At 41.9% G+C, this 22,239-nt stretch overlaps 1 protein-coding gene across 1 annotated transcript; it reads right to left on the bottom strand.

The window, feature by feature from the left end:
• Positions 1-3,478: 3,478 nt before the first annotated feature.
• Positions 3,479-5,618, bottom strand: LOC149210576 (FCS-Like Zinc finger 10-like). Its single transcript, XM_089394454.1, has 2 exons — positions 4,120-5,618; positions 3,479-4,008 (listed from the first exon to the last, which is right to left on the bottom strand). Exons 1-2 carry the CDS (start codon positions 4,683-4,685, stop codon positions 3,918-3,920), a joined length of 657 nt encoding a protein of 218 aa, XP_089250580.1. The 5' UTR covers positions 4,686-5,618; the 3' UTR covers positions 3,479-3,917.
• Positions 5,619-22,239: the final 16,621 nt, after the last annotated feature.

Below are 22,239 nucleotides of genomic sequence, written 5' to 3'. Positions count from 1 at the left end.
ATTTGCCAGGACAGAGAGACGATGTCGAGAACCCATCGCAGGGCATCATAAGAATTAAATCCATAATCAATCTCAGTGCAAAGAGTGTCGCAACCACGACATTCTAAAATAACTCATAGCTAGGACATAATAAATAGACAAGACCTCTTGAAGGGAGTGAGACCAAAGGATGATGCCACCTATACGTCATAGTGTGCCACCGAAAACGTCCATGCAGGGTTGAGGTTGGAAAAGAGGGAGAATCAACTGGAACATGTAATTTAGATGGGCCTAGTGGTCCACTGAGGGATAGAAATGAGTACCCCTTGAGAAGCCCACTAAATCCTAAGGATGGAGAGAGAAGAAAAGGGGCCTCTCTCCTTCAATCATGTTCTAATATATTAATCCTATCATTTATGGGATTGGAGAAAGACCCAACCTATGGTTTAACTTGATGATACCTTGGTTCATAGTTGCTCCTTCTTTAGCAAGCTCGTCTACCACCATATTTAAATGTCTGTAAATATGGTAAAATCCTACCTGCTCATATTGAGATATTAAAGCCTGGATTCTTTGGTTTAAAGGCGAGGAGTTAGAGAAATTAGCCTTTTTCGCTTTGGTGAACTAGCAATTGGCTAACATAGAGTCACCAAAAACAGTGATCCTGAAGATTTTTTGCTCATTGGCAAGTTCCAATCCTTTCCAAAGGACTAAGTACTCCACTTGGTTATTTGTTGTTCTTCCAAAACCCCCACACAAATTAGGAAACTACTTTTTCATTAGAACCGAGAATGACCCCTCCCCTACTTTGGTATTTCAATTTAACCCTTCCACAATACATCAATTGTACAAAAGAGTGATGTCCATGTTAAAAATTAAATATTAAAGTCATACTTTTAAATTTATTAATAAATTTTTAAGATTTTTGGTTTATATTTAAATTTTACCAAAAAAAATTATACTATTTTTTTTTAATTATTATCATTATTTTATTCAATTTTCTTTATTTCCATTTAAAATATTTAATAATATAATTTTATATAATAGTTTAAAGCATTTATTTTTACTATTATTATAATTCTTAATTTCTTTTATTTTCTTAATTTCTTTTATTTTCGTTGTTATTATTGTTTCATTTTATTTTTGTTAAAAAATAGTTAATAATATAACTTTATACAGCACATTTATTATACTTTGAATTATAATTCTTAACCTCATAGACACCAACTGTCCAATTTAATGTTTTCTTACACTACATGTTAACAAAGAAACTGTGTTTAAAAACTTTCTATAACGCTGTTACAAGAGTTTGGGTAGAAAATATAATGATACGATTCTTTGTAAAGCAGCTTTGATGAAAAATTAAAAAGAATTTGAGTGGTCCTTGATCACACCATTCTCGCTTTACGCGTATGTCAAAGTGGTATTCCAGTCGTAATCATGGTATGATTGCAGAATATGGGTGGGATTACTGTAAATAGATTCTAAACACCAAATTTTAGAGATTTAGAATTAGCTTATTCATAATTTAGGAAAGGTGAGATTTTTTATACAACATATATACATATTACATTCAAATTAAAACTTTAATACTTTAATAATAGCAGAAAACTCTAAGCCTGTAAAAACAAAGATATAGGATGCAGGTTAACCAATGATTCAAACTGAAACCCTAGAGACTAAAAAGCTTAGGCTAGAGAATTTTGAAAACAAAGATATAGACTTGCAAACCCGCCAATGAAAACCGCGGAGGGAAATATCAACAAATCCTACAAAAAGGCCACGAAACCCCACGAAAGGCCAGCCAAAACATTAGCAAACGAGACAAAACCCCGAAATGGCACCAGTCCCACGGGACAAAAACCCCAAGGGGCATAAAAATACAAAGCAAAAACCCAAGACTATGCAACTTCTAACAGAGCTGGAAAGCCCACAGCAATCCATGGCAATCTGCAAGAAAAAACGGCGACCACAGACGCAGTGCGAAAACTAGAGACCACGACAAACAAGGAACTATCGGCAGAAAATACCCTGCGCAGACGAAACCCCGCACAGTAGCGTGGAGCAACGAATGACGAAATCCCAAACGCAACAAAACCCCGCACCGCAACAAGGCCTACACACCAACGTCCATGGCCGCACCTGCAAGGAGAAGCCTCAGCGAAAAGGAGAACTTGGGGAGGCACGAAAATAGGGGAGGCAACTATGGTTCAGCGAGCCCTTAAAGGGTGAAACTTACATGGTAGTAAATTGAGTTTAGTTTTAGTAGTGTGGGCAAGAGTAAATTGAGTTTAGTTTTAGTAGTGTGGGCAATTTCATTATTATGTTTATTATTTTTTTGGAAAGTTGTGGATAATTTTTTTTTTAATTAAGATTATGAATTTTTATTATTTAGAATGTGTTTTTAAATTTATAAATAGATTTAAAGTTTTGAAAAATTTCTAGAGTATTTAGATTGGATTGTGTAAATTATTTTATCAAATTTTTTATTTTAAATAATTTCTATCAATTTCAAACAAAATTAATAGAAAAATATGTCCCAGAAAAATTAAAAACTAGGTGTAATGTTTTTTTGAATGAAAAAATTTTGATCGAAAATTAGCAAACTCGCAACATACCTAAAATATATGTAATAGTTCACAAGTCACATATATCAGAAATTTATTTATATTTCATCATAGGACAAAGACATCCGCTGAACACCAGTACTGGAACTGGAATGCAAACTCCAACAAGGCACCTATTCTTCCAGCCTTACTATGACTGACCAATAGTTAGACTAAGCTATATTTCAGTGTTGAAAGCCCATTATAAAGGGTAATAGTAAAAAACAGTTTATTTGTAATGATTGAAAGTTTGACATATCAGTTATTTGACAGAGCATCCACGTTATATGATGTAAGTCTCGACAAAATAATTGATAGATATATAAAGAGGTCTGTTCTTTTAAGATTATTTATAGGTCATGAAATTTTTATAGGAAATGTTTCTTCATATCCCTGAATGTCATCGCTAATAATGTCATCAGGATAAACTAGTGCAATTAACCCCAAATTTTTTTTTTTACACAATATTGATGACAACCACCAATCCCGTAGATTCTGCTCTTCACTGACATACAAAGGGAACACCACACCTTAACCAAGCAAAGCACAAAGCTCCAGATTGTACTCCCTGTGCAGTCGGCAGATGGATACAATGTGAAAAATGAATATGATTCCCAATATATCAAAATTGCTTTGACATCATCTTTATCAATGTTAGCAAGAATTTGTTATTGAGAGCGGAAAGGAAGCAGCTTCTTATCTGACATACAATTTCAGTGTAATACATACAATTTCAGTGTAATGCATAACTCTGATTGCAGATTGACAGAATTTGTATATAAAAGTTGAAAACCACATAGAAGTCCTTTGCAGACAATCTGGATGAAGTTTCAGTGAAATATACTAAGCATTTGCAGTTATAATAGTTACTGTGTGAAGTAACAATGACAGGATAAAGATCCATAGAAATAGCATTCACTCGAAGGGAAAAGAACTTCATTAAATTCAGATGAAGTATCGATTTTAAACAGATTCTTGGAGATAAAAATAAGAATCTGTTTAAAATGGTTCTCCTACCAGGGGAATAATCTGAAGGATTGGAAATAAAAATTCAATTAGCTTATTCTTGCATTTGACACTTGAAAATTGGATCAAAAACTCTCTTCATGCCTCGGAAAAGCCTACACCATTCAATCCCTTTTCCTCTGAATAAAACAGAGATACATTTGTATATCATCTGTAGCAGTGTATTTTTCTACAGCTACTCTGATGAAAAAATACATACATTGAAACGCCTCTTTTTGCCGCTCTGATGATGGACAATTCTCATGCCTCTGATCTTATGAAGCAGCACTCGATGAAGATGGAGAAGCAGCAAATGCCTCCATTCATTCAACCATCAAAATCTGTCGTTAAAGGCATTTCATCATCCATCAAAATCTGTTGGTAGCGGCATTCCTCGCTGCAGAATGCCATGTCACCCCTGCAATAATCAGCAAACAGAGAATGAGACTAACTCTTAAGAATGGGAAATTTTAATCAATTCAATCGATTCTCAGAGGTTTAAAGCAATCGTGTGATCATTATAACAGACCTGTACATGTAGATGTCCTTTCCATGGTTTAATTGCCGTTTGCAAAGATAGCAAGCCCTGAGAAAATGGGCAACGGGAAACGCTGGAACATTTGAATAGCTCCGAGCTGGCGATGCCACATCCCATATTTCATGTTCATCTTGCTTTTGAACAGGGTATTGCACAATTTCACACTCTATACCACAATGAGTATGCATGTTGTTTGTGCTCGAATTTGAATCACGGGATATAACACAAGTATAGCTCTCTGAATGCTCCATTCCTGTTTGATGGGTGGATTCTGTAAATCCATGGGGAGAACAAATCGGTATTGTCTCGCTTTGCTGCTTGGGAGAACTCAACTGGCAATCAAAGCTGTTTTCAGGCCAATAAGTGATCCCAACTCCAGAAAATGTCTTCAAATCCAATGGAGAAATTGGGCTTTTGGCCCCCTCTGAATCTGAGGACCCCTTTGGATTGAAACCTATTGAGATCCCAGGAGCATTGCAGAACCTGTGCTTGTCTTCGGGCCAGACTCTGGTGGGTGATGAATCGGATGGGTAATCAGGCATCAGATGAAGCATCATCTTTTCTCTCCTCTTTTCCTTGATGCTACTGAGGAGTCACCCCTCAATCCTTGTTCTTGAACTTGCTTAGCACACTCTCTTCAATTGAAAAATAAAATGACGTTCAAACCCAAAAATTCCTTGTACACCATTCACATGCACAATCCCTTACAACTTCGGGTACACTCTTCCACAAAAAGTGTAGTAGTCCTTGGAACTGGTGACGGATATACTGCAATAAAGAAAACCTCACACTACGAACCTGGTCTAAACCTCCCTGGACGTAGTGAGCATATACTGATCCTAAGATAAACCTGAAATGAGTGTTTTATAAAGACAAAATTTGCTGCAAAACCAGGATAAAAAATCCTCAAAGCTCCTGACTACTCCCTCAATTCAAACTGGTATTTTCCAAACTTCTGGTTGGCAAGGCCTTAAATCATTCCATAGTTTCTCAGGCTTGTGTCTGATCAACACTGACAATCAGAAAAATGACAGAAAACCTTCCCCAATATCATTCTACTCCAGTACCAGGACACCAAGTATACAAAACATCCTTCAATTGTGCCCCAAAACTACTCACAGACACCAATATTTTCTCCCTAAAACAAAACAATCCCCTTAAACACTAAAACAACCTCCCCGTGTATCAAAACCCCCTGCTTCAATCAATTGTATAAACCCCTTCTTCAATCAATGCTACACAAGCAGGAACCCTTCTTGGAACCTTAGAACAATGAATTGCCTGCCACTTTGTGCCAGGGTACATATACCGACTCACGTACGGCAAGAATCTGTGGGTACCCAAATGCAGTGAATCAGGCATGAAACAACACCCACCACATCACCTGAAAGAATCTGGGGTACGTAAGTGCAGTAAACCGGGTCTGAACAACCCCCACATTACCAGATGAATCTGGGGGACCCAAATGTAGTAAACCGGGAAGGAACAGTACCCGCATCATATTGATCTCTGCCATTCCTTAAACTTGCTCAAAGTCCACTTGGCACTGATCTAACGCAAATAACAATAGGTGATAAACGTTATAATATATATATTTTTTTTCAATCCAATGACACAAAAAACAACACTAACACTATTATATTCATTCAATATTACAGTCATAAGGGAGAACACTGACAATAATATATTCCCTCAATATTGTGTTGTCCTATGTTCTTTACTTTAATCTTGAAAGTCAATTTTTTTTTTCTATTTTAAATTAAAATAATATATTCCTTCCATATTACGTTGTACTTGTTATTTGCTTTAATCTGTAAAGGCAAATTCTTTTCGGCTAAATTCTTTTCGGCTAAAAAACCACCATTTGGTTATGTTTTTATTGGTATAATCTCAAATCTTAATATGTTATTGGCATATAATCTTTTAAAAAAAAATTATGTAAATGTTTTTATTATAATTTTGAGATTTTATATGTATTCATGTGTATATATGATTAATGATTTTTTAAATAATAAATTTTTTTTATCATAATTAGTTGTCAAACAAGTAGTGGGATAATTATTACTGGTTGCTATATGAGAATGTAGGATGACTCATCACTCTTATTCAAAGAAAATCTAAGTGGGCAAGTTTTCACTCCTGCTAGATAGCTTTGCGTCGACCATTAACCTATTTCTTTACATTCAAGAAAGACGAGCTCTTAGCCAACCCAAACCAATTTTAGGGCATGCTTCATGTACTACATTTTTTCTTTTACTCATTTTTTTTTAATTTTAAATTATTCTAAAAGGGAAGAAAATTATCTAAAATAATATTTTTAAATAATTTAATATTATATAAAAAATACATATCTATGTGAAAAAATTAAGAAATAATTATAAAATGATGGTGACTAAAGTCCATTTAACTAAATTTGCTCTATTAGACTTTAAGAAGGTAAGAAATAACTAAGAAGTCTTTAAAATTTTATTCTTGTACTTAAAAAACATTAAGAAATCACCATAATTTTATTGAGTTAAAAGGTTAAAAAGATTGGCACTGTGATAAATATTTAGAAATTGAGATCTATTGTGAATATATATTAGATATTTTAGATTTAACCCTTTTAGTGTTACAAATATCACAAACTCTTTCATCCTATAATGTTTTCTGAGTTGACAAATACATGGTTTCACTATGGAGTTCATAAGAACTTGAAGAACTTGTTCTAGATTACCAATGTTTATCTTCTTCTCCACACTTAATCAAAACAAAGAGATACTTTTGATCTTTTAGATTTTGGTTGATCAACTCTCTATAATATTTATTTATTTTTTTCCTTCTAACCTATTATTAATCGACAAATTCTCCTTAAATTTGATGTAATAATATTTTTAATAATATCCTTATTTTACAATAGTATTTCTTCCTTTATTCCCCAATGGTTTAGTAAAAACCGGGTATCTTTATGCAATCCTCCCTTGAACTAAAAATGGTTTTGGTTAGTGTTTGAAGCAATTATTAACTGTAGAAATTTTGAATAATTTAACACATATTCGATGGAGATTATCCTGATCATGTACTATTGCGGAAAACATACACAATACATAAGCTCCTCTACGTTGATCATCAATATAGCAGCATCAATAACAATAAATCATCAAGAGCATTCACACATTAACACAGTATGTATCCCGGGGAAAGCATCTCGCTAAAAACCCCAACTATCTGTATATTAATGATTGAGTCATGTAACATTACACAGCATAATAATTCTCACAAGGATCTCCACCTTTGTTACACACAATACAACTCAGATCTGATCTCCAAAACTCTTCCACTGCTTGCCTGCCTCCACTGCTCAATACCTGCTCAAGAACTGATGAGAATGGCTCAGCAAACTCGTTTTTCACCTGCAAAATAGTCACTCACTCTTTGTTGGACGTGAGCACAAGCTATAATGTGGGAAAATACGTGGGCAAACTCATTGGCATACTCAATCCCTTGATTGTGCAAGATCTGGTGCACAACTATAGTCACAACTGATAGTAATCTGATTCTCTACCACCTGTCCCTGTTGAACTGAACATGCACTGACATGCAACTGAGTTAACTGATGTATTCATTAGTTGTATTATGAGTTAATAACTTGTGAATTAATTAATAACTAATTCACCCAACTCATCTCTAGTCTATTTGTCAGTTAGACTAAATACAACTAGTTTAACAAAGCTAAACTGAACACAACTCCATCAACTCCACAATCAACTCCACCAAACTCAACTGATTGAGTTCTAACTGAAGTCATGCATGCAACAACTCAACTGACTCATAAGAAAAGTGTATTTCCTTCTGACAGCTGCATGTGCCACCTCTGTGGCTCAAACTGAAGTGCTCCAAGAGAATAAGATTAAGTTTATAGTCCAAATATTATTGTGAGATAATAATATTTGACTTTTCTATTTTTGACTTTGATCACTCACACTGTGATCACTCACACTTTCATCAAAAATAGAAGTCCATCTATTTTTTCCCAACTTGATCAATCATCCATAAACAACAACCTGCAATCCATAGACATGATCCATATGTCTAAAAATAGACATAGTCTAAAAATAGACTTGCGCCAAAAATAGCCTGCGGGCCCACTTAGTGAAGGCGACTCTTTTCACTAAGCTCCATCATCTTGTTGCAATCTCAACACTCCCTCTCGACAAGATATGGATTATCAGCAACCCCTATCCTGCCTCGGTGGTACTCGAATTTGCTCCTGGTGAGAGCCTTCGTCAGAATATCAGCATCCTGATCCTCCGTTGGAATGTACGAAAGTAACATGATCCTCCGCTGCACACAATCTCTGATATGATGGTACCTGATGTCAATATGTTTAGATCTATCATGAAATACAGGATTAGCTGAGAGTTTAATGCAACTTTGGTTATCACAGTAAATCACAGTAGGATCCAAATGAGAACCGAACAAACCAACCAGGATCTTCCTCATCCATATAGCCTCGCATGCAGCCAAACTTGCTGCCATATACTCGGCCTCCGCTGAACTGAGTGCCACGGATCTCTGTTTCCTGTTGTACCAAGAAACTGCTGTCGATCCAATACTGAAGACCCCTCCTGATGTGCTCTTTCTGTCTGTTGGGCTCCCTGCCCAATCTGCATCCGTGAAGCCACATAGCTTCACCTCATCCTCCTGTCTGTACCACAAACCATATCCCGATGTGCCTCTCAAGTAGCGCAATACATGCTTGCCCGCCTTCCAGAAGAGCTTGGTAGGCTTAACCATAGCTTGTGAAAGCTGGTTAACTGCATAACATATAGCAGGTCGTGTATTGACCAAATACATCAGCGACCCCACCAATTGTCGATAAACAGTGGCATCCACTTCTTCTCCCGAAGTGGAATCCTCCTTCCTCCAACCTCCAGGAAGAGGAGTATCAACAGGCTTGCAGCCATGCATGTTGAACTTCTCCAGTTTCTCCCGAGCATACTTGCCCTGAGAAACAAACAGTCCACCACTACGCTGCCATATTTCCAATCCCAGGAAATAGTGAAGGAGGCCCAAATCCTTCATCTCAAACTCTGTAGCAAGATCCTTCTTGCATGACAGTATCAATAGCTCATCACCCGTTAGAATCAAATCATCAACATACAGTACAATGATAAGCAACTTACCCTCCACCACAATCTGGTATAGGTTCGGATCCGCCTTGCTCTTGGAGAATCCAAGTCCTGTGAAATAGCTGTCTATCCGTGTGTACCAAGCACGTGGTGCTTGCTTCAACCCATACAGCGCTCTCTTGAGCCTGCACACATGCGACTCGCTGCTGAAGACTTCAAAGCCTTCGGGTTGCTCAATGTACACCTCCTCCTCAATGACTCTATTGAGGAACGCAGTCTTCACATCCATCTGATGAATGTTCCATCCCATCTGCGCTGAGAGAGCAAGAATCGTCCGTATGGAAGAATACCTTGCGACAGGTGCAAAGGTCTCCTCATAATCGATCCCCTCAATCTGTGAAAAGCCTCGGGCAACAAATCTTGCCTTGTACTTCTCCACACTCCCGTCAGCTGCCTGCTTAACTTTGTAGATCCATCTTGAACCCACCACTGATTTCCCTTCCAGTCTAGGAACAATCTCCCATACACTGTTTCTGAAAATAGAATCATACTCTTCCACCATGGCGTCTACCCATGCGGGATCCTCCACAGCTTCCTCGAAAGAGGATGGCTCAGTCACAACACACTTGCTCATAAGAGCCATGTATCCAGTGTACCGATCAGGTGACTGTCTCTGCCTACGTTGGGCTGTAGGTGGTCCTACAACTTTCTCTGCATCTTGAGCCAGTCGCTCAGCTTCTGTCAAGCGCTTTCGCCCTCTGATGGTTGGCGCTGCATGAGTGGTCTCTTCCACTCCATGAACCTCTTCCTGTGGCTGATCCACATCCTGAAGCTCATCCTTAGGAACTAATAGTTCCTCATCTGCATGCAAGTGTAGCACCCTCTCAAGCGAACACTTCATGGCTTTCTCCCCCTGAAATTTTATATCCCGTCGCACAACAGTTTTACCACTGTCTAGCAAATACACACGATAGTTGTGGGGCGTATCAGTGTACCCCACAAATATCCAACCTCTGCGGTCGGCTCCAACTTCTTCCTGGCATCCTTCGTCACATTCATGTAAACGTTAGCACCAAAAATCCTCAAATGAGAAAGATCAGGCTTCTTACCAGAATAAGCCTCCTCGGGTGTACTCATGCCAAGTATCCTATGAGGACAACGGTTCTGCACATAAATTGTTGTATTGCATGCTTCCGCCCACAAGTGAAGGGGTAGGCCCTGATCATGCAACATTGCCTGTGCAGCACCCACAATCGTTCTGTTCTTCCGCTCAGCTACCCCGTTTTCCTGTGGGTTATGGGGAGCTATGAGCTCTCTACGAATCCCTTCTATCTTGCAGAAATCCTTGAACTCGTCCGAGATGTATTCACCACCATTATCGCTCCTAAGAGCCTTCACCTTCTTCCCCGACTCTTCTCGACCAGTGCTTTGAATTCACAGAACTTTGAATATGTCTCTCTCTTCTTCTGCATGAAGAAGATCCAGCACTTACGAGGGAAATCATCAACAAAAATCACATAATACCTGTGTTTTGCTGTCGAAGCAACTGAGAAAGGTCCACACACGTCTGTGTGAATTCTCTCAAGGATTGTCGTGGCGCGACTATCCTTCTCGTGAAAGGTGGATTTCACAAACTTCCCCAAAGTACACCCCTTGCACTGATATGACTGCGCAAGTGTGCCTTTAGGAAGCTCTGTAGTGATCTGCTGCAGTATCTTCAAGGCTCCATGGTGAAGGTGACCCAATCTCCTGTGCCACAACTCGCCATCATCCGGGCTCACCAATCCTTCTGCCTTTCCTGCCATTGTTGCGCATCCATCTACATGCAACTGATAAAGGTTCCTCACTCGAACCCCTATCTTTCGGGTCTCACCAGTTGTCTTGCTGCGCAGGAAGGCCTTTCCCTCGCTGAAAACAACATCATACCCCTTGTCTTCTAACATCGCCACTGAGATGAGATTCTTCTTCAATCCTAGAACATGCATGACTTCCTTCAATACAAAGGGTTTACCAGACTCCCCCCTGCATATCCAGCAGCTTGCTTGTTCTTCTTCTTCTACGGACAATTTGTGGCATAGTGTCTGTGCTGGTGACAGTGAAAACACTTCACCTTGGACATATCCTGCTTCTTGCCTTTCGCACCAGACTGAGAAGCTTTCTTGCTCTTCCCTTTCTTTGCTTGGGCAGCCAAAGCACAATTCTCTTCATCAGATACCTTTGATGAAGATCCATTCTCACCTTTATTGTTTCTGAGTTTATCCTTGAGCGCCAGGTCGCTCTTGCTTTGGAATAACATTCGAAATCCGTTGAAAGACATTTCAACAACACTGCTGCAAATTTGAATTCCACCAGCAACCAACTCAACTGCTTCCGATCTAGAATTCGTGAGAACAAAATATTTCTCGTACAGAGATCGACTGTATGGGCATTCACCGGATATCTCACCTTCCAAAGGAAGGATGAATCCAGAGGCTACCTGGCCCGATTACAGACTCTGCCTGAAGAAACAGAATGTAAACACTTCCTGAATAGTAGATCTGATGATCAATAGCTCCGATACCATGTAGAAACTTTTTCTACAATTATCTAGCTCGCTCTGATACCATGTAGAAATTTTGAATAATTTAACACATATTCAATGGAGATTATCCTGATCATGTACTATTGCGGAAAACATACACAATACATAAGCTCCTCTACGTTGATCATCAATATAGCAGCATCAATAACAATAAAACATCAAGAGCATTCACACATTAACACAATATGTATCCGGGGAAAGCATCTCGCTAAAAACCCCAACTATCTGTATATTAATGATTGAGTCATGTAACATTACACAACATAATACTTCTCACAAGTATCTCCACCTCTGTTACACACAATACAGCTCAGATCTGATCTCCAAATCTCTTCCACTGCTTGCCTGCCTCCACTGCTCAATACCTGCTCAAGAACTGATGAGAATGGCTCACCAAACTCATTTTTCACCTGCAAAATAGTCACTCACTCTTTGTTGGACGTGAGCACAAGCTATAATGTGGGCAAATACGTGGGCAAACTCATTGGCATACTCAATCCCTTGATTGTGCAAGATCTGGTGCACAACTATAGTCACAACTGATAGCAATCTGATTCTCTACCACCTGTCCCTGTTGAACTGAACATGCACTGACATGCAACTGAGTTAACTGATGTATTCATTAGTTGTATTATGAGTTAATAACTTGTGAATTAATTAATAACTAATTCACCCAACTCATCTCTAGTCTATTTGTCAGTTAGACTAAATACAACCAGTTTAACAAAGCTAAACTGAACACAACTCCATCAACTCCACAATCAACTCCACCAAACTCAACTGATTGAGTTCTAACTGAAGTCATGCATGCAACAACTCAACTGACTCATAAGAAAAGCGTATTTCCTTCTGACAGCTGCATGTGCCACCTCTGTGGCTCAAACTGAAGTGCTCCAAGAGAATAAGATTAAGTTTATAGTCCAAATATTATTGTGAGATAATAATATTTGACTTTTCTATTTTTGACTTTGATCACTCACACTGTGATCACTCACACTTTCATCAAAAATAGAAGTCCATCTACTTTTTCCCAACTTGATCAATCATCCATAAATAGCAACCTGCAATCCATAGACATGATCCATATGTCTAAAAATAGACATAGTCTAAAAATAGACTTGCGCCAAAAATAGCCTGCGGGCCCACTTAGTAAAGGCGACTCTTTTCACTAAGCTCCATCATCTTGTTGCAATCTCAACACTCCCTCTCGACAAGATATGGATTATCAGCAACCCCTATCCTGCCTTGGTGGTACTCGAATTTTCTCCTGGTGAGAGCCTTCGTCAGAATATCAGCATCCTGATCCTCCGTTGGAATGTACGAAAGTAACATGATCCTTCGCTGCACACAATCTCTGATATGATGGTACCTGATGTCAATATGTTTAGATCTATCATGAAATACAGGTTTAGCCAAGAGTTTAATGCAACTCTGGTTATCACAGTAAATCACAGTAGGATCCAAATGAGAACCGAACAAACCAACCAGGATCTTCCTCATCCATATAGCCTCGCATGCAGCCAAACTTGCTGCCATATACTCGGCCTCCACTGAACTGAGTGCCACGGATCTCTGTTTCCTGTTGTACCAAGAAACTGCTGTCGATCTAATACTGAAGACCCCTCCTGATGTGCTCTTTCTGTCTGTTGGGCTCCCTGCCCAATCTGCATCCGTGAAGCCACATAGCTTCACCTCATCCTCCTGTCTGTACCACAAACCATATCCCGATGTGCCTCTCAAGTAGCGCAATACATGCTTGCCCGCCTTCCAGAAGAGCTTGGTAGGCTTAACCATAGCTTGTGAAAGCTGGTTAATTGCATAGCATATATCAGGTCGTGTATTGACCAAATACATCAGCGACCCCACCAACTGTCGATAAAAAGTGGCATCCACTTCTTCTCCCAAAGTGGCATCCTCCTTCCTCCAACCTCCAGGAAGAGGAGTATCAACAGGCTTGCAGCCATGCATGTTGAACTTCTCCAGTATCTCCCGAGCATACTTGCCCTGAGAAACAAACAGTCCACCACTACGCTGCCATATTTCCAATCCCAGGAAATAGTGAAGGAGGCCCAAATCCTTCATCTCAAACTCTGTAGCAAGATCCTTCTTGCATGACAGTATCAATAGCTCATCACCCATTAGAATCAAATCATCAACATACAATACAATGATAAGAAACTTACCCTCCACCACAATCTGGTATAGGTTCGGATCCGGCTCGCTCTTGGAGAATCCAAGTCATGTGAAATAGCTGTCTATCCGTGTGTACCAAGCACGTGGTGCTTGCTTCAACCCATACAGCGCTCTCTTGAGCCTGCACACATGCGACTCGCTGCTGAAGACTTCAAAGCCTTCGGGTTGCTCAATGTACACCTCCTCCTCAATGACTCCGTTGAGGAACGCAGTCTTCACATCCATCTGATGAATGTTCCATCCCATCTGCGCTGAGAGAGCAAGAATCGTCCGTATGGAAGAATACCTTGCGACAGGTGCAAAGGTCTCCTCATAATCGATCCCCTCAATCTGTGAAAAGCCTCGGGCAACAAATCTTGCCTTGTACTTCTCCACACTCCTGTCAGCTGCCTGCTTAACTTTGTAGATCCATCTTGAACCCACCACTGATTTCCCTTCCGATCTAGGAACAATCTCCCATGCACTGTTTCTGACAATAGAATCATACTCTTCCACCATGGCGTCTACCCATGCGGGATCCTCCACAGCTTCCTTGAAAGAGGATGGCTCAGTCACAACACACTTGCTCATAAGAGCCATGTATCCAGTGTACCGATCAGGTGACTGTCTCTGCCTACGTTGGGCTGTAGGTGGTCCTACAACTTTCTCTGCATCTTGAGCCAGTCGCTCAGCTTCTGTCAAGCGCTTTCGCCCTCTGATGGTTGGCGTTGCATGAGTGGTCTCTTCCACTCCATGAACCTCTTCCTGTGGCTGATCCACATCCTGAAGCTCATCCTTAGGAACTAATAGCTCCTCATCTGCATGCAAGTGTAGCTCCCTCTCAAGCGAACACTTCATGGCTTTCTCCTCCTGAAATTTTATATCCCGTCGCACAACAGTTTTACCACTGTCTGACAAATACACACGATAGTTGTGGGGTGTATTAGTGTACCCCACAAATATCCAACCTCTGCGGTCGGCTCCAACTTCTTCCTGGCATCCTTCGTCACATTCATGTAAACGTTAGCACCAAAAATCCTCAAATGAGAAAGATCAGGCTTCTTACCAGAATAAGCCTCCTCGGGTGTACTCATGCCAAGTATCCTATGAGGACAACGGTTCTGCACATAAACTGCTGTATTGCATGCTTTCGCCCACAAGTGAAGGGGTAGGCCCTGATCATGCAACATTGCCTGTGCAACACCCACAATCGTTCTGTTCTTTTGCTCAGCTACCCCGTTCTGCTGTGGGTTATGGGGAGCTATGAGCTCTCTACGAATCCCTTCTGTCTTGCAGAAATCCTTGAACTCATCCGAGATGTATTCACCACCATTATCGCTCCTAAGAGCCTTCACCTTCTTCCCCGACTCCTTCTCGACCAGTGCTTTGAATTCACAGAACTTTGAATATGTCTCGCTCTTCTTCTGCATGAAGAAGATCCAGCACTTACGAGAGAAATCATCAACAAAAATCACATAATACCTGTGTTTTGTTGTCGAAGCAACTGAGAAAGGTCCACACACGTCTGTGTGAATTCTCTCAAGGATCGTTGTGGCGCGACTATCCTTCTCGTGAAAGGTGGCTTTCACAAACTTCCCCAAAGTACACCCCTTGCACTAATCTGACTGCGCAAGTGTGCCTTTAGGAAGCCCTGTAGTGATCTGCTGCAGTATCTTCAAGGCTCCATGGTGAAGGTGACCCAATCTTCTGTGCCACAACTCGCCATCATCCCGGCTCACCAATCCTTCTGCCTTTCCTACCATTGCTGCGCATCCATCTACATGCAACTGATAAAGGTTCCTCACTCGAACCCCTATCTTTCGGGTCTCACCAGTTGTCTTGCTACGCAGGAAGGCCTTTCCCTCGCTGAAAACAACATCATACCCCTTGTCTTCTAAAATCGCCACTGAGATGAGATTCTTCTTCAATCCTGGAACATGCATGACTTCCTTCAATACAAAGGGTTTACCAGACTCCCTCTCAAAGGAAATGGTACCGATACCGGTCGCACTGTATCTACCATCATCGCCCATCTCGATGTGCACTCCAAGATCCTTGTCCTCCAGATCAGAGAACAAATCTCTATCTCCCGTCATGTGAAAAGACGCACCACTATCCAAGAACCACACTGATCCCATCACACTTGAACCAAGCATGCGATCAATGAAAAATCAAGCTCAAACTGAGAATCTAAGGCCTCTCCCCCTGCATATCCAGCAGCTTGCTTGTTCTTCTTCTTCTACGGACAATTTGTGGCATAGTGTCCGTGCTGGTGACAGTGAAAACACTTCACCTTGGACATATCCTGCTTCTTGCCTTTCGCACCAGACTGAGAAGCTTTCTTGCTCTTCCCTTTCTTTGCTTTGGCAGCCAAAGCACAATTCTCTTCATCAGATACCTTTGATGAAGATCCATTCTCACCTTTATTGTTTCTGAGTTTATCCTTGAGCGCCAGGTCGCTCTTGCTTTGGAATAACATTCGCAATCCGTTGAAAGACATTTCAACAACACTGCTGCAAATTTGAATTCCACCAGCAACCAACTCAACTGCTTCCGATCTAGAATTCGTGAGAACAAAATATTTCTCGTACAGAGATCGACTGTATGGGCATTCACCGGATATCTCACCTTCCAAAGGAAGGATGAATCCAGAGGCTACCTAGCCCGATTACAGACTCTGCCTGAAGAAATAGAATGTAAACACTTCCTGAATAGTAGATCTGATGATCAATAGCTCCGATACCATGTAGAAACTTTTTCTACAATTATCTAGCTCGCTCTGATACCATGTAGAAATTTTGAATAATTTAACACATATTCAATGGAGATTATCCTGATCATGTACTATTGCGGAAAACATACACAATACATAAGCTCCTCTACGTTGATCATCAATATAGCAGCATCAATAACAATAAAACATCAAGAGCATTCACACATTAACACAGTATGTATCCCGGGGAAAGCATCTCGCTAAAAACCCCAACTATCTGTATATTAATGATTGAGTCATGTAACATTACACAGCATAATACTTCTCACAAGTATCTCCACCTCTGTTACACACAATACAGCTCAGATCTGATCTCCAAATCTCTTCCACTGCTTGCCTGCCTCCACTGCTCAATACCTGCTCAAGAACTGATGAGAATGGCTCACCAAACTCGTTTTTCACCTGCAAAATAGTCACTCACTCTTTGTTGGACGTGAGCACAAGCTATAATTTTGATCCAGATTTAAACAGGAACACAATAAAATACAGAGATAACCATAAAGACAGATATGCAGCGGAAATAATACCTCAATTCATCACTGTAAAATACTGAAATATGCTTACAAATAGAAATGGAAATAACCAGCTAGGGCGATGGTAGCTTATCTCTGAGAAGAGATGTGGTGGCTACATGCCTCTGAACTGTCTTACAATGAGGCTCGAAGGCCTATTTATTGTTGAGAAACAATGGAAAACCCCTCACATTCCAAAACCTAACCCTAGAAGATGAAACGCCAAATTGTGGGCCCCGTTTTTGGGTAAGTTGGTACATCAACTTCCCGGGGTCGCGAATTGGTCGTACTATCTCCGTTTGACGTGCATGATAGCCCGTTGGAAAGATCTCTCCGAGGACTACGACGGAAAAGACGATTTTTATCTGAAAAATCGTTGGCGGTGGATTTCCCAAAAAACATCGTTTAGGGCCTCAAAACGGCTCCGGAAGTTTAGGACCCGAAAAACTGCTAAAAATAGTAAACTGTGCTATAATTAAGGAAACTGAAAAAACTGTAAGAAGCACTAGAGGGGATCCAAGTGGAATTAGCGGGTGGCCACCAATATCCACCTGGATCATTCCTCCCCCCTTAGGAAGCAATGGTCCCCATTGCGTTGAGTTCCTCCATGAGATGAGGGAACTTCTGCTGCACTTGGTCCTTGGTGAGCCACTTGCCCTGGTGAAGGAGTTGTCCTGCTTTGACAACTCGATACAGTTGGATATTCTGCTGGCGAGTGTGCTTGATCTGTGTGTCCATGATCCGATTAGTTGCAGCTTGTTCCATGCAAGCTGGATTTAACTCTGTGGGTGTGAGTTGTTCTGCAATGTCGGACGTGTCTAGTAATGGTGGAAAGTATGGCCGAAGGCGGTCGACATTGAACACCGGGTGCAGGCCAAGGAATGGGGGAATGCTGAGCTCAAATGCATTGTCTCCCACAGCCTTGGTAATGGTGTAAGGGCCATATCGGAGTGGTCTGAGTTTCCGATAGGCTCCGGTAAGGCGTTCCTTTTGCAAATGCAACCAGACTTTGTCACCCACTCGAAACTTGTGTAGCACCCGATGTTGATCATGTCACTGCTTGTACTTGGCATTTGATTTCTCCAGAATGTCATGGACCTGCTAGCGAATATGTTGGATGTGCTCAATGAAGCTGTTTGCCTTATCTGTTTCAGACTGGACATGAACAGAATCTGCGTGAGTAGCTGCAAATGGCATGGCCACATCGATGGGACATAGTGGCTGGAATCCCAATCCCACCTGAAAAGGGTTGTGGCCAGTCGAGCTGTGGAGAGCCCGGTTGTAGTTGTGCTGAACATAGGGGAGGCTCTCGTCCCATGTGCGTGGATGCTTTGAGTTGTACATGCGTAGAATGTGCACGATCATCTTGTTGACGACCTCAGTCTGGCCATCAGTTTGAGGATGGAAGGCTGTGGATTTAGTGAGTTTGGTGTCCAGCATCGACCAGAGGCTAGACCAAAATGTACTGAGGAACCTGCTGTCCCGATCTGAAATGATAGACTGTGGGATCCCAAAGTGTACCCACACTCGTTCAAAGAAGAGTTTAGCAGTGGCTTCTGCTGTGATATTCTTCTTGCAGGCCGCCTTAATGGCCATCTTCGAGAACCTGTCGACGACCACAAAAACACATTCATTTTCATGCCTAGTGTAAGGGAGGCCTGACATGTAATCCATGGAGATGGATTCCCAAGGTCGACTAGGGGTAGGCAGTGGGGTATAGAGGCCTTGCTTCTTGATGGTCGGTTTGGCAATGGTGCAAGCAGTGCATGATCTGATGTACTTCCCGACATCATGTCGAAGATTCGGCCAATAGAAATATTTCTGCAGTACAGCCACCATTTTTTCAACCCCAAAATTCCCAACGGCTCGACTGTAGTGTGCTTCCTAGATCATCTTGGCACGCTCGCTTGAAGGAACACAAAGGTGACCCAGGTGGCATAACAGGTCGTCTTGGAGGTGAAAATCTGGAACATGTTGACCCTCCAAGAGTGTCTGGTATGTGTGGCCGAATTTTGGGTCGCTTTTGTAGAGCAGTGGCCAATCAGAAGTCTCGTGCCCACAAGAGTTGAGCACGGTGGTTAATGCCATGATCGGTGGTCAACTGAGGCAATCTACGACATTATTGGTGTTGCCCTTCTTATACTTGATATTCAAATGGAACTGTTGCAGGTATGTGGACCACTTCTGATGGCGATCATTCTGCAATTTCCCTTGGGTCTGTATGAACTGCAGGGGTCGGTGGTCTGTGTGGATGACCGTTTCCTTCCCCAAAATGTAATGCTTCCATTGTCGACAGGCCTGCACAATGGAATACATCTCTTTGTGATAAGTGGGATACTTCCGGACTGTGTCTGAAAGTGTCTCACTGTGATATGCCACTGGATGCCCGTGTTGAGTAAGGACTGCCCCAATAGAATAGTCAGAGGCATCTGTCTCGACCTCAAATGGTTGTTGCAAGTCTGGTAATGCAAGAACTGGTGCTGTGCAGAGTTGATCTTTCAACTCTGTGAATGCCTTCTGTTGAGATTCGGACTAAATTTTTTTTGCTTTCACTCCTCCCTTGGTGACCTGACTCAAGGGCCAAGTGATATGAGAAAATCCCAACACAAACCTGCGGTAGAAGTTGGCAAGGCCTAGAAAGCTGCGAAGCTCTGTCAGAGTTGTTGGAGATGGCCAATCCCGAATGACTTGGATCTTGGCTGGGTCCACATGTACCCCCCGTTCATCAATAATGTATCCCAGGTCATGCCAAAAGTGCATTTCTCCAAATTGGCACATAACTTGTGTTGTCGCAGTGTTTGGAGAACCTGTCGGATGTGGTGGAGGTGCTCTTCCCAAGTCTTGCTAAAGATCAAGATGTCATCCAAGTATACCACTACAAATGAGTTGGTGAATGGCCGCAATATGTCGTCTAGCCTCATGAAGGTTGCAGGAGCATTCGTCAATCCGAAAGGCATAACCAACCATTCGAAAAGGCCCTCCTTGGCTTTGAAGGCAGTCTTCCACACATCGGAGGGTTCGATTGGTACTTGGTGATATCCTGACTTCAAATCGATCTTGCTGAAATATTTTGCCCCCTTTAGTTGGTCCAGGAGGTCATCAATCCGTGGGATTGGGTACCTATTACGGACAGTGATCTTGTTCAGCGCCCGATAGTCAATACAGAGTCTCCAAGTCCCATCCTTCTTTTGTACCAGCACGATCGGGCTCCCACAGGGCGATGAACTCGGACGGATGTGACCTTTTTGCAGCAGCTCCTGAATCTGCCTCTTGATTTCATCGTTCTCCAGAACAGAGCGCCGATAGATTGGTCCATTGGGCAGCAGCGAACCTGGGGTTAGATCAATGGAGTGCTTGACCTGACAGTGCAGAGGAACCCCTGCGGGGGAGGTGAAGATGTCCTCATACTCCTCCACGACCTTGTCCATCTGTAGTTATCGTGCGGAGGGGCCCTGTCTGGAGGTCGTGGCCACCGTCTTCTTCTTTTCTTGAGGGCGTATCTTCAGGAAAACAAACTTCCTGGTTTTGGAAATGAGCTTACTGCATTGTTTTGCAGTAACCAAAGAGACGGCGGTAGGCGGTGCTACCTCTAGTATCCTGTACAACTTATTTCCCAAAGTAACAATAACAACACGGGGCCTTGACTCATACACAGCATGTCGCTTCCACAAGTATGGTTGTCCTAATAACACATCACAAACTTCAAGGGGTGCAATATCACACAATACCTCATCCGTGAAGGGCTTGATGTTGTATGGAAGGCGACACTGTTGGCTCACGCGATGATCCCGTCCTTGGTGCAGCCACCCAATGGTGTATGGTTGTGGATGTGCTGTGGTCGGTAAGCCTAGCCGTTTCACGACCTCTGCCGAAATGAGGTTCTTTTGGCTCCCGCTGTCGACAATGAACTGTAGCGGGGAGCCCTTTACCCACATCTGGGAGTGGAAGAGACACTCCTCCTCTGGATCTTCAGGTTCCTCCTTCTGGATCTTCGTGGTGGCAACAGTGGCATTGGGCTCCGCATCAATAATCTGCTTCCCTTTGTCATTCCCCTTATCGAGTTCTGACTCAGAGTCAGAACATGCATCTGATTCTGAAACCTTTAGCTCGGCCACCAGTGACTGCTTGGCCCAACACTCAGTTGTGTTGTGAGTGGAGCTCTTATGGAACTCACACCACTTTCCCGTGTCCTTTTTCGGCTTCGCGGCGCTGTTCTTTGCTTGCAGCTTTGGCGGGTTGTCTTGGGCCGCCCCACCTTGGCTTTGTCCTTTGTTCTGCGGTTTGGGGGCACCTTTCCCTTGTTTTGGATTCGCAGATCCAAAGTCTCGCTTCTTCTGTTTAAACTTTTGCTCGACCTTGACGGCATATCGGTATTCCATGCTGAGCGAGGAGATGTTTAGGAATTCCATTTCTTCTTGGATGTACTTGTGCAGGCAGCCACGGTATTTTAGTACCAAATGCTGCTCTGTATCCTTGATACACAACTTTGTGCGAAGGGTATGGAAAATATTGGTAAACTCTGGTACGTCTTGGTCCCTTCCCTGCCGTAACATGGTCCACTTTATGTATTGATCCTCATAGCTTCTGACAGGGTAGTACTGCTCCTTGATGGCATCTCGGAATGAATCCCAAGTTGGTGTGACTGAAAATAGTGAGCCTGTACTTTCATCTTTCTGTTCGCAGTAGGTTTCCCACCAATCCTTGACGTGGGGGGCTGCTTTGAGAAGAGCGAAAATAATCTTTTACCGACTGGAAAAATCATGAACAGAAAAATAAACCTCTAGCACATTTAACCATTTATCGACGGCATCTGCGTCTATCTGACCCTCGAATATGGGGATTTCAAAATTAACTTGTACCTTAAATGGTGTGGCGTTTCCAGAGTTGCCGTTGGAAGTCGATGTGTCGCCCCTGGGTAGCCGCTGAAGGATTTGGGCAAAGTTGTCCATCATCGCGTTCCTT

The sequence above is a fragment of the Pinus tabuliformis genome, chromosome 1_2, assembly GCF_031772625.1.
Source record: "Pinus tabuliformis cultivar Carrire ecotype Pingquan chromosome 1_2, CPIR1, whole genome shotgun sequence".
Taxonomy (NCBI): Eukaryota; Viridiplantae; Streptophyta; class Pinopsida; order Pinales; family Pinaceae; genus Pinus; species Pinus tabuliformis.
Note: the sequence above shows the minus strand (reverse complement) of the source record. Positions and strands in the feature narration are given on the sequence as shown.

Bases quoted from the DNA above. Each gene is read 5' to 3' on its own strand.
- LOC149210576 (XM_089394454.1), bottom strand. From the start codon at position 4,685: ATGATGCTTCATCTGATGCCTGATTACCCATCCGATTCATCACCCACC. The intron at 4,009-4,119 runs GTCTGTTATAAT...TGATTATTGCAG, and splicing joins AAGGACATCTACATGTACAG to GGGTGACATGGCATTCTGCA.